The 13,691-nt window shown below is 36.2% G+C and overlaps 1 protein-coding gene across 20 annotated transcripts in view; it reads right to left on the reverse strand.

The window, feature by feature from the left end:
• Positions 1 to 13,691, reverse strand: part of LOC117406574 (dedicator of cytokinesis protein 9-like) — a 115,042-nt gene that overhangs the window by 47,944 nt on the left and 53,407 nt on the right. For all 20 annotated transcript variants that reach the window (XM_034010693.3, XM_059029041.1, XM_034010688.3 and 17 more), the window contains exons 4-9: positions 11,692 to 11,774; positions 10,150 to 10,219; positions 8,545 to 8,640; positions 7,195 to 7,329; positions 1,552 to 1,726; positions 10 to 77 (exon numbers count right to left, since the gene is read on the reverse strand). In XM_034010693.3, the coding sequence (XP_033866584.3) occupies positions 10 to 77; positions 1,552 to 1,726; positions 7,195 to 7,329; positions 8,545 to 8,640; positions 10,150 to 10,219; positions 11,692 to 11,774 (627 nt within the window). The remainder of the gene's footprint in view (positions 1 to 9; positions 78 to 1,551; positions 1,727 to 7,194; positions 7,330 to 8,544; positions 8,641 to 10,149; positions 10,220 to 11,691; positions 11,775 to 13,691) is intronic.

A 13,691-nucleotide genomic window follows, 5' to 3' on the forward strand; every position in this document is an offset into this window, starting at 1 on the left:
AATGCATACCTTGGCCATGTCTGGAAGAAAGCTGTCCAAGCTAGTTGAAGAACTGTCTGCTTTACTGAGCTCATCATCTGGAAGAAGTGAAGGAACAGTAACATTAATGTAAAAGTTGTCTCAAAAGTCTTGGAGATAATAAAACGCAGTGCCAAGTCTGGCAAGTTACACTGACTGAGTGCTATCACAGTTTGCATGTTGTCTCTCTGTGTCAAAAATCACAGGAGGCTGACAGATTGAAAATGACTCAGGAAGCCATTGCTTGCAATGTTTCAGATATTTTTAATCACCTGGAGTAAACTGTCATTTGTTTAAATAGTCTTGACATTAGCCCTTTTAAAACACTACAATGAATGCACCATCACAGATACAATGCAACACACAGTATTGTATATATACTGTTTAAATAAACAATGCAGTAAGCGTTACCACTGTAAACCACTGTATAAAGGAACAATAACTCTACCAGTACGAGGCAATTGCACTTACATCAGTGATACTGTGCTACATCTTGCACGAATAAAGTATTCCAGCTGCTCTACCACGTCATCCAATCACTAACAGTTGTCCTCTGTATACACAGTAATGGCAGTTTCTATCACTTACAACAGAAGAGCACTGATGTGTAAGCATTCCCCAATGAGTGTCATTTCCTTTAGGGAAGCTAGGGGAGGAATCTGCTGAATGGCCCAAAGAGTCACCCCTTTTGAGATTATTCCTCTTGGAACTTCAGTTTTGGATATATAAAGCAACTGCCAGCTGTGTACAGATCTGACAGATCTAGCTGCAAAAGATGGCACAGCTTATTTATTACCAAATATAAATGCCAGAGACATTAAATTTGTAAACGGAGGTATAGACCAGTGTGTTTTTTTGGTCAAACCCCAAATATATACATATAAAAAAATATATATCAAAAAGGAAATGTTTGGTTATTTTGGTTTCAGAGAAGCAGTAGTTAAATAGTAAGTAGCAGGGCTCTGTAAATATAGCGTTACATGTCCCCGCGTGTTTCTACAACTGTTTAAATAATGTACATGTAATTTTTCTTTTCATGGTTTACATCTTGACAACTTTTTACACTTATAAAACTTTAAAGTCTGTTTGAAAAAGGCCGCTCTAATGCACTGGGGGTTGAGATCTGTCCTCTAAATCACTGCAGGTAGAGCGAAAGAACTAAAAGAAAAACGTGCTTTTCTGTTACCGTTATTGCTGTGTTACCTGTTTCGCAATGTGAGCAATAATCCTTACACTATCAGTGCACTCGAGCGAAAAGAGCTTTGAAACAGACTTTAAAGCTGTAAGAGTAAAAGGTTGTCAGGATAATGACAATGAAAATAAAAACAGATAAATTATTTAAACAGTTGTAGCAACACGTGGGGACATGTAATGCTATATTTTTCGGAACCCTGCTACTTACTGCAGTGTTTTGGGGTTCTGATGAACCATATCTCTGATGAAAGAGTTAACATTCTCCCAGCTATCAACACACTCTCATTACTTGCTGTGTGTGTGTGTGTGTGCGCTGCAAGGAAACTGTCAAAAACCTACCATCGTGGGCGTCTCCATTTCTTTTCTCCTGCATGGCAGCTTCGAAATTGCTCTGCAGGATTTTGTTTAATGTTGTAATCCATTCCTCCATTTCAAGCTCGCTGTCTGCTGCCAACAGATAACTACTCTTGTCTTGCATCTTCAGCTCAAAGGCAAAACGACGCACTTTGTTGCTCTGAAGTGAAGAAAAAAAACACTGTTTGAAGAAAAGAAAATGAGCATGCAAATGCTGTTCCTCGTCTAAATATCTGACTATGAGGGAATTTTTTTTTTTTTTTTTTTAAGGACTGGATTTGTAAAATGTACAAATTATGGCACAGAACTGCTTTACAAATGGAAAAAAAGGGGACTGTACTATTTCAATGAAAATACCAAGTAAAAATAAATACAAAATAAAGAAATAAAAAATTAAAAGATAGGATACAAGATAAATAACCCCAATATTATATTAAAATAAGAGCCATAATAGTTCAGAATGTTCTTTTCCATAATCCAAAGTGAACATCAAGAATGCTTTCATCTAAATATCCAAATAGTAAATCAGATGTATTTTGTCCTCAGAAACCTTTCTAATTAAATTAACAGTATTGCCCAAAAATATAATTAATCTGTTCCATTTATATACTGTGCTGTGCTTAAAAGCATGTTGAATCCTATTTTTATATTGTGGTAGAATACAGTGGTAAACTGTAGAAGGGAGATACAAATGACCCCATTTCGTACGCAGTCTTTACCTTGGAATGAAGGCAGACATTAAAAAATGTGGGTGGGAAAAATAAATGTAGTTCTTGCTGTTTAAATAGAGACGTAGTTTTCCATTCCACCAGAATGCCTCAGCTATCCAAGGACACCGATTGACCGGCAAGCAGTTAAGGTAATGCACCAGTTTGTAATTTAACAAGCCAGGTAGGTATAAAAAGGCTGTGAAGGTAAGGACCTGTGTATAGATGATGTGTGTTAAAACAAAGTACATTAAATCTGTGATTTGTGAAGAATATTATTTAAAGTCAGTAAGCCAGATTAGCGGTCTAACTGTAAATTATTATTATTATTATTATTATTATTATTATTATTATTATTATTATTATTATTATTATTATTATTATTATTATTTATTTATTAGCAGACACCCTTATCCAGGGCAACTTACAGGCGTAAAAAAAAATACATTTCAAGAATCACAGTATAAGTATTAATACAATTAAGAGCAAGATAAAATACAATGACTTTGGTTCTAGCAAGTACAAGTATATGACAAAATATGATTCAATAACGGAGCAGATAACAGTGTCAGTGATAGTTACATCAGGATATAATTAAATCCAAAATACTATAGATTAAATAACACTTGTGACAGATACTCTAAAGTACAGGATTAAATGCAGTAAAATAGGGAGCAGATAAGAGCAAGTAAAGCGCATTAAGGAAGAGTGATAGTGTCCAGAGGGAAAAGAGGAGTTATACAGGTGCTGTCTAAAGAGGTGAGTCTTGAGGAGGCGCCGGAAGGTGGTCAGGGACTGGGCAGTCCTCTCAAATAATTCCCACTGACAAGAAATTTGAGTTCGTATTATAAGAAGCGACTGCTAAATTTGGCCCGGAACTTGTAAAATTTGCAACATCAGGTAATTCATTTCATCCAGTTTTAATTAAGAATTGACTGTATGTCTATTGTTAAGATGCAGGGTTGTATTGCATTATTATGGAATTTGATTGTGTGGGCTGGATAGAGGGTTTACTTAGGTTTGGTATCTGGATTACAATTTCATAAACCACCCAGTGTATTCCAAATACTGCCTGATACAGCCAGCTTCTAGAATGGAAATTGCATTCCGGATACTGATCAAGTGCAGTATCCATAGTATCTATGCACCTTCAGTTCAATTGAATACATTCCTGTCTAGTGACCAGCTCCTTTCCAGCTGTATAAGACAATGTCATAAAATGTTTTTCAATCATATAGTAAAAGAATGGAAAATATACACTACTCCTGGAACCTGGAGAGAAAATTCAGCACATCAAGGGAAGATTCAAATTAATTCCACATGTCTGACACAAAGCTTTCAACTGCCAAAATTAAACTGAGGTATTTTAAATAAAATAACTGAAGCCAACTGCCTAAATCAACAAGCTGCACAGAAAACCCTGAAATCTCCGGACTTGGAATGCCCAAACTCGTTAAAAGATTTTATTCTGCCAGTGCATTTTAAGCAGAGAAGCAGACTACAGTGTGAATTTAGAATGATTTCCAAAGCAAATCTGGTTTAAAAACCAAGATCACTTTTCTATAACTGCTTCTGTACTATATTTCTATTCTTCCCCAATAAATGCATTTACGACAAAACCCAAAAGACGCATTTCCGCAATGGTTTAATTTACTTGCAATGTGACATCTAAAGCCATAAAAGTGCAAAACACAAGGAATAATGTGTTACTTATTGTGCAGCAATGACTTTCCTGCAAAACAACTTTAAAATCATTCAAATGATTAATAATGTACAGTACATAAAAATCAAGCATATTATTATTATTATTATTATTATTATTATTATTATTATTATTATTATTATTAATTTCTTAGCAGACGCCCTTATCCAGGGCAACTTACAATCAATTGTTTCAAGATATCACATTATTTTTACATACAATTACCCATTTATGCAGTTGGGTTTTTACTGGAGCAATCTAGGTAAAGTACCTTGCTCAAGGGTACAGCAGCAGTGTCCCCCACCTGGGACTGAACCCACGACCTTCTGGTCAAGAGTCCCAACCACTACTCCACACTGCTGCCCAGTGTATTCATATGATTAAAGACATGTCACTAGCTACTGGAAGTACAGTTAATATATTCTAAATTCTTAAATTTGTTAAAGGCTAATCATATTGTAAACATTGGGAATTAATTAAAACACCATTGCAAGTCTATATGGTTAGCTTATTGGTATACCTCCTTTCCCTCTTGGTCAATCGAGTGCTTCAAAAGCATTAAAATGTTTTTTCACTGACGGATATAGTTGTCAAATTTCTCTGACCTGAATGATTAATAACACTGATGGTAAACTCATCTCCAGTATCACTGCCTCGTTATGAACACCTGAGGTTTTAGAACGTCAGTTTCTAGCTGATCTTACGGAGCCCAGTCTGTCAATGTCAAGACCCCAGACCATTCAGGTTTTTCCAATTAACTCAGGAGTTTAGAAGCCTTAATATTTCATATTCAAATCAGAACGAAAGCTGTACATCATAATCTATACCAATGTAACGGGTTAGAGGAGAGAGACCATCCACAGTCCTAAATATCCTTTAGGATAAGACAGACACTGTCAGCAGTATGAATATTAGGCTCTGTATGCCAAGAGCAGCATAGAAATAGACAGACACAGCCTCTTACGACGAGTGAACTGTGCTTACAGAATGTCTAGTCTAGCAAGATCCAAGCTACTGAAAAGTTTATTTTTTAACTACCATGATCACTCAACAATTGACTCAGTCCCGCTTCATTTCTCTCTCGGGGAGATACAAACTTTCTGTTGCTGTTATTTTCTCAAGAGAAAAACGAAAACTCCAGGGGTCTAAGTAAATACAGTTTTGTATCTAGGTCAGTCCCCACATTTCTGCTTTTAGTACAGTTTAGCTCCTGAAATAACAATACAGTAAATGACTTGGCTCCAGTGAAGGTAGGAATCGAATGTTGGGGTGTGCAGTCTGACAAATCCCCTTATCTGAAGGGACACCAACCAAGGACAAAGGATCTACAAAACTAAAGTGAAATCACATGAATAAAGTATTTTAAACGAAGAGGTGAATTACAGGACAACAGCTGGCTTGGGGGACGATACAAGTTATGCAATATAGGTGTTTCGAATGACATCATAAGCTAGAGGAGTAAACCTCAAGCAGTTTGCGAAACTTTCTAAAAAACAGATTGTATTATTGGTTCGCTATAATGTTTCTCAAAAGAAGTCGGCTATTGCGGTTTTTAATAAATGCAGTGTATTCATAACAACATAAAAGAGCAAAAGTGTTGCAATAATAACAAGACCAAGTAAGTAATGATGGGGAACCAATTATATTTTGATGTGGAAGAAAATACATAGCAGGGTAAATGTCAGTACCCAGGCGAGAGCCACAGATCCCATGAGGCATACAAAATATATATGTTAGAAAAACAACATGTGCTATTTCACATCCAGGACACATACATCAATAAAAGACTGTCAAAACCAATTCATTCCTGGCTATACTGTAAAACCCACTACAACCATGTAGGATGAAAATGTTTAAACTGTTACTGTTATAATACTAATGGGCATCAGCTGTAGCCTATGCTATGACCCATCTTTTGGGTACCCCAACTGCCAAGTTCCATTGTTTTGTATGGAATGGGTTTTTCACAAGAGCAACATAAAAGTTGTTGATCAACTTTAATGTTACCAGATCCACTGGTCAAATTTGTCAAACAGTTTTTTCTGCCTGAACACTGAACACACACCCACTACAGTATATGGACACTATGGGGAACACTGAACACACACCCACCAGACTATATGGGCACCATGGGGAATGGAGACGAGACGCCTCATTCATCCGGCAGCACAATAATAACGATAGGCTTTGTTCTCTCTTACGAAGATTCAAGCCAAGCTTCTATGTTATCTTAAAGATATTGGTTTGCAGAGTGAAGACTTGGCCCGGAGGTGTACTATTCTCCTCTTAATCAAATGGTACCCCTTCAAAACCAAGCTTGTTATTTTTACAGAAAAATGTCTACAAATGTTAAAAGAATGCAATAGCCTTGTGGAAAGGTCAAGAGCAAAACATCTGTTATGTGCCATTCATTAAGCTCAAGACCACAACTCCCACAGCCAAAATGTCATAGATGAAAAAATAAATGAGTTTTAATGCACTCAAGGCCTGATCTGTTCATTTTGATAAAACACACTATTTTGTATTCTCTTGTGAAATTTCCAAACGATGGTTTATAAAACTGGAATGAATTTCTATGCTTCCCGTCTCCCTTTATTACAAGTGTTATTGTGTATCTTACTAATTCAGTCATTTTGCCTTACCTTCCATACTAACTACAATGAACATATGGGTACTGAACATTTCCAAGAGACGCAGTGAGTAGCAGTCTTATGCAAGCCTTATGCTTGGGGACTGTTATATGCTCCATCAATATACCCAATGAGTCTTTTTTGGCATTTACTAAGATTTTGTACATTTTTCTACTTCTTGCCATGGTATACGATATATCCTCATTATTTGTAAAGGAAAAAAATAAAAAGAATTGGACCGGCGGTGGGGGGGGGTGGGGGAGGTTTCTTTGGTTTTGTGGTTTAAATTTGATAAAAAAAAAGCAAAATAATCCATCTCCAATGGAAACGTATCCAAGTACTTCAAGTGCCGTCTGGAAATATTTGACAGTCAGACCATTTTTGGTTTCACAAGATAATGTAACAGCGTCTGGAAATTACCTCTGTGGTGTTGGTTTGAAACAAGTTTTAGCAGTGACAGTAGACTTCACTCAAATACAGTAAACAATGACAAATATAAGTCTTTGTGTCTGCATGTTTTGTGTTATAGCATTATTAAACAAAGACTTTTCATCAAAATGAGTTACAGATGAATAAATATTGATGTTACCTGAACAACACCCATACACGAGTCCAAGAATATTGACCCTTTGGGTTCTCTGGACAGCTTTTCATCTTTGTAGAAATTAAGGTTGTAGGAGCCATCTCCAAGCTGTGTTAGGTGAAAGTATCTTCTTTTGAATGACTGCAACATAAACAGGAAAACAAAAAGCATGACAAATAAAAATGTCACTTTTTGTAATGATTGTAATGAGGAGTAATTTTCCATCAAAAACAAAAGCATCAATGCAAAGTCTAAAAGGCCCAATGGTGTTTTCATTTCTTTATTCTTTATTTCTCCACTTTTTACCTCCTTGTGACAGGGAGATCCCTGTCACTGGTTCGTGGAGTGTGTGTGTGTGCCTTTGGGAAAGCAGTTGGGATGCGCAACAGGAGATGCGTTGCTAAGTGACCAGTTGAGCAGTGGGCTCGACCGGCGTTGAGCTGATCGGGAGGTCCGGATTGGCTGGTGGGCGTGCGCTGAGTGAAAGCTTGCTTGTTTACATCAAGGAACCCCTCGACTGCAAGACAGCGCTCTGAAGGCTGCTCAGCCAAGACCGTCACAACGACCCAGAGTCACTGGGAGGCCGGGACTTCTGGAGTAACAGCAATAGGTCAGTTTAGGGGATCCCGAACAGTATAGAGAGGGTTACTGTAGAGTAGTAGATTCCTGGAGTGGACGTTCGTTTTAGTGGGACTAGCGCTCGCCATTTTGTGTGGCAAACTTTTATTTTTAGCTTTGTTTTCTTTTGTTTTCTTTATTAAATTGACACTAGAGCTACCACTGCTGGTACCCTAGTGTCAGCACTTGTGTTGACAATAAATCTCCGCGCCTGTGCGGCATGTCAACACCAGTGCTCTGTGACTGCCTCATGATTATTCAGTGACGACCCACACATGTAACACACCACTCTGCTACACTCCTATACAGAAATGTTTTAAAAGGTTCCCGATCTCCAGTTTAATAAGAACAAAAGTGAAGCTATATTATCATTTTATGTGAATCACACCTGCTTCATAGTTCTGTTACATCTATTTTCATAGACGTGTCCTTTGGACAGGGTTATTTAACTTATATGAAGGGGCTTAAAGTTCAAGTGGTAAAGCCAGCCTAATAAAACATAGAATTTCCAATTCATCAAACACAAATAACCTAACATTGTTTTGTACATCTGGGATTTCTAAAAGGTTTACCCCCCCACTCCACCCCCTCTACATGAGAAGATGAGAAACATATCCTGTAAGGAAGTGTTAAAAGCAAAACACAGCCAGTACAGCTGCCTTTTACATGAATAATAAATATCCTCCATGACATGGAATTATTTGTTCTCTTAAGAGAAGAGATCATTGGCTTACTTACCCTCATGGTCACACTGATTGCGCTGTTCATGTTGCCTTTGTAAAGCCATCCATGTTTTGTTACCCCACCCTTCTGGGAGCCTAGAGAGGCTGTATCCTGGAAAAGAGAACTCTACAAATCAGCCACACATGCAGTAATCTGGCAAGGTTCAGGTAGGACTCCTGCAGTCCAGATGCAACTGAAATCTGCATCCAGCCTACAAAGCTCAGGTGCTGAGGAGACAGACGGAAAACATTCCCTCACAGCTCACAACACTTAATCCTCTACAGGGAAAATATTCTAGTACAAAAAAATGAAATGTCATAAACAATGCAATTTTAATGATGAATTAGTTATTTCATCACAATCCACTCCTGGCAAAAAAAGAAAACTGCTTTGTATTTTTTTTATTATACACATTTTCATTGTTATATTCATACCAAACAAAACAAGCCTGCCCAAAAGGCGATCAAGTGAACCTGAATGTTACGTTTTGCAAGATACAGTACTGTTTGAGAAACCAAGGTATTTTTTCTTGTTTTATCTAATTCATCCATTGTGATGAGTATTGTAGTTAAATGTAACTGCCTGATGTATTCTATAATCTGGTTCCACTGGCAAGCTTAAGTCCTTTCCTATTACTCTAGCTAAACATTTTCAGTTCAACAGCACAGTTTGTTGCTAAGCAGCCCAAGTCTTAAAAACAGTCAAGCCTCCACAGAAGTATTTTGAGAACGGCGGTCAAATACAAACAACCTTTAATGAGTGGATGATATAGATTAAAATCACCTACTGAAAGCAAATCACTGCACCAGCCAAAAAATAAAAAAAATGGTTCTAGCCGTTACTTGCCAATTTAGGAAATGTTTGTTTAGTTTTGAGCAGAAGGACGGCATCACACATTTAGAGCTTTGCAGCTCAATTATCCTTTTCTTTCTGTAACTTCATTCCAAGCTAATGCAGAAAGTAGAGTACACAAAAAGCTTAATGTTTGAATGGTTTAACTAATATATTTTCTTAAGATGTACAGATTTGTATTGCTCTCTAATTTAGCAATCTGGGAATGATGTTTGCTTTATGGTTTTGCATTGGAGCAACAATCCAAGTCACAGATGTGCAACAAAGTTAGGAAGATCCTGCTGCACGTTGAGCAAAATAAGTATTCTACAGCTATACCCAAAAGGTTTGCATCACCCTTTAGAATTAATCAATTTTGCTTCTTAGGTTGAATAAAACCTGCTGAATAATGTTACGTTAACATATTGAATTACATACCGCTTTGTAGTTTTCCCATATACTTAATGAAAAACAACTGACAACAATTGAAAAATGTGACATTTCGAAATCTAGCATGAAATACTGTACTACTATTATGGCTTCCGGACTTTTGCAATATCATTTTGTAGTTGCTTTGATGTTAAATAAAATATCAATATTATGTTCATACAGTTTCTATTTTTTTATTATCTCCATCTTAAAATTCTAGGTGATGCAAATCTTATGGATCCTAGCAGTACAGTAGTCACTTTAAAAAATGTTGTTTGTAGAGGATTCACACTAGATTTAAAATCTTCAAGTCATTTTCAATATATAAAGTACACATCTACAATTAAATACTGTACTTACCTCGTCCTTATCTACATCTTCATCTACCTCAAACACATGGACTGGCAGTTTTTCTGGTCTGGTCACCTTACTGTAAAAACAGCATTACACATCTTATTGCGAAACACCAACAGATTTATAGCAGAAAAAAAAAAAATTAAAAAAAATAAATAAAAAAAATAATACAAAAAAAAAAAATTAGGCTTAATCTTTCACACACATTTTTGTTTTTAAGTAATTAGGATTTGACCCTCAAGCAGGACCTGTGTGGTCCAGTTGTTAAAGAAAAGGTCCCTGGTTCAAATCCCGGCTCACTCACTGACTCATTGTGTGACCCTGAGCAAGTCACTTAACCTCCTTGTGCTCCATCTTTCGGGATGCATAGTTCACACACCCTAAGTCGCCTTGGATAAAGGCGTCTGCTAAATAAACAAATAATAATAATAATAATAATAATAATAATAATAATAATAATAATATTATCCGAAAACTCTGAAAAATATCCGAAAAATTTTATAACAGCATTAATATAATATTCTATGGTAGTAAAACACTTAAACAAATACTTTCCTTGAACAATATAAAATTGATTTTTGTTCCATTGCACAGGTAGCACTCTATTTAAAAATGGCAATGAAAAAGGTTAAAGACATGTGTTTCTGAATTGCAGAGTTTTCACTCCTTGCTTGTTTCTTTTCATTTTTCACTCTGTAACAAGTTAATTCTTGCAAGTTTACATCTGCCCCACTCAATTAAGGGTTCAGCAGAATACAAGATTTGCTACATTTTGGGATTAGTGTATTCTAGAGTTTTGCACTGTATTAAGCTCACCCTGTGCCTGGTCCCTTTTAGAAAGCAGAAGGAGCTTTATTCTGTGCAATCCACTGCATGTTTCCTGCCTGGATAACCCTTACATTTGGTGATCATTGTTTATTCTTTTCTGTTTGAGAATAAAACCCTGTTTTGCACAAAATAGAAAGAAGCACCAAAGGAGCATTGTAGGAACATTTATATAGAAGTTACAGAGGCGTGTGCTATACTCTGGTTATACGATTCTATATACTGTAGCACACTGTGGTATTTATTATTGGGTAGCATACAAGATGTGTGCCTTATAAAGGGATGTTCGCCAAGACTGCTTAGACATATTATACATGAGGTGCTTGTTATATTCTGAAAAATATGAAATGCAAAAAGGAAAGTTAAAAACTGGCTCAAATGGACCAGGAACCCGTAGAGACCTTTTACACAAGATTCACATCCCCAACATTCCAGGGTCCAAAAATAGCCAGATTTCTCATTCAGCAGGACATGAATTTCATTACTAGACTCATATGAAAACAAAACAATTCTATTACTTATACACAAAAAACACACAGCTTAGGAAGTAGTGCTAGCACAATACAGTATGACGACTGTGTCTCATTTTAAACACCAAGAAAATCTCTTCAATTCATTATTCAAACAAATGAACACCGCTGTTTGCCAGTTCCATAGTCCTGTTATTGCTGCAGGATTAGCAGTAAAACAGAAAAAGACGGAACAAAAGTGAAGACGACTTACTTTGGAAGCTGTCGGAAATCTCCAGAGTAATCTTCATATTTATAATTAACAACGTGCCAGTCAGAGTTGTAGGTCTTGATGCACTGTGAAAGCAAATGAACACATCTTTAGGAAGAAGAAATAAACGTGTCAATGTTGTTACTGAAATTACTGAACACTAAAGGAAAAAAAAACAAAAGGTTCCTATTTTATTTATCTATTTACATTTCTACAAACTCTACACGCGTTTTCTGCATATGCATAGTCACAGAATGCAATTGCAAACCCGTATTCGTCACACACAGCAGGACAAATTGACAGAAACATTTTTGGGCTGGAAAGCTGTGTGTTTTTTTTTTTTTTTTTTTAGCCCTTTATATCTTTCCAAGATGTCACCTGCTGTTAATGAGGCAATCCTAAGGGGTTCCTGAAAAGCCAGGCACAATTTTTTCTGTTTACCCATTTCCAGGAAATCTCGGCCTGTATGTTTATTTTCAACTAAATCAAATTCTTTATTTATGCTGGTGCTGGTTTTATACTGGCGCTATATTGTTTAGTTACAAACACAAAACATAACCCAGTCTATTGTTTTATGAATGCCTTAAGAATCCTAGCTCAGTATTAAAATAACACTTCTTACTTAATGGAGTTGTATCTAAAATACTTCAAGTTGGGATTACAAGCAGGGAAAAAGAAAAGCTATATTGCAAAACCTTAATCTGTCTAAAGCCACTATTTATTCTAAACAGAAATATAGATCACTTGCGTGTTGCTGGGTGAAAAGAAAAATCTTGGAACCACATGACATCTGTGTTATGTCTTGACACAACGTTTAACCAAGCAGAGAGTTGAAGGGGTGGGTTTTGTATGTTAAGCACTTGAGAGGCAGAATGACTGCTAAAAAAAATAGCTGACTATTTTCAAAGCACAAACAGTGACAATGAATGCAGAGTTTTCAAAATAAGCCGGCGATCGCCGCAATCCACCACCTAATACTGTATTTGCCCCAGCTACTTTATTAAAAATATTAAGATTATTTACGGGTATTATCATTCAGTCCATTTTTTTGTGGTATTATTGCACTGTAAATTGATATATATTACATAATCGCTATACATATGCCAAACAAAACAAAACAAAAAAAAAAAACTTTTTTTTTTTTGTGATATCGTAAAAATATGTACCCAGGTGCTTATGAGAGATATTGGGGGTTCATCATGTATAGGCTGTATGGGATATCAGCTCAACATTTGTTGGCTGACATACAAATGCTTAAGTGCAGAGGTGCTGCATTATTCCACTCCGGTTTCGTGCAACAGTTATGATGGCGACAAAACATGTGTGAGTACTGGTGTGTTTATAATATTAAAAAAAAAAAAAATGGTTAAAATGAACAGCGAAAAACAAAAATAGATGTGCATTAACAAAAAGCCCTGAAAACTGCTTTAAATAAAGCAATAAGATCAATAATAACGCTAAAAAGGAAGTGAAAATGTTGCAGTTGTTTTTTTTCTTGTGAACTCCAATAACCCTACGTTATCTTTCCCCAGTCAAATCCTAGAGTGCCTAAATAAGCACGGTAATTTACCATAATAAAAGTCATGAAAATGTAGAACATAAAAAAGAGAAACCAGATACAGTCAATGAAAGACAACACATTATTCAAATTCTTTGCTGTATTAATATTTAAGGTAAGGCAAGTTTATTTTCCGTTAAAAGTGTTCCCGGCTATAATATTATGTACAGAATTCCTGGGGAGAACCACATACACACACACAACAAGCTATTTTAATAACACATATTTGGTTTAGAAACAAAACAGGCAGTTATGTGGGAATGAATGTCTGAATGGAGACAATGCCTGTATTCACCACTCCAATAAACGTATTACTAAACCCAAGAGCACAGCACATAATCGATATAGTTTTTCAGGTTTTTGTTGTTGTTGCTATTCATGATACATCTAGTACAAAACATTAGACATGAAATGGAGGAACTTCCTGCTTAGCCTTTGAAACATG

This window comes from Acipenser ruthenus, chromosome 8 (assembly GCF_902713425.1).
Source record: "Acipenser ruthenus chromosome 8, fAciRut3.2 maternal haplotype, whole genome shotgun sequence".
In the NCBI taxonomy this organism is placed as follows: Eukaryota; Metazoa; Chordata; class Actinopteri; order Acipenseriformes; family Acipenseridae; genus Acipenser; species Acipenser ruthenus.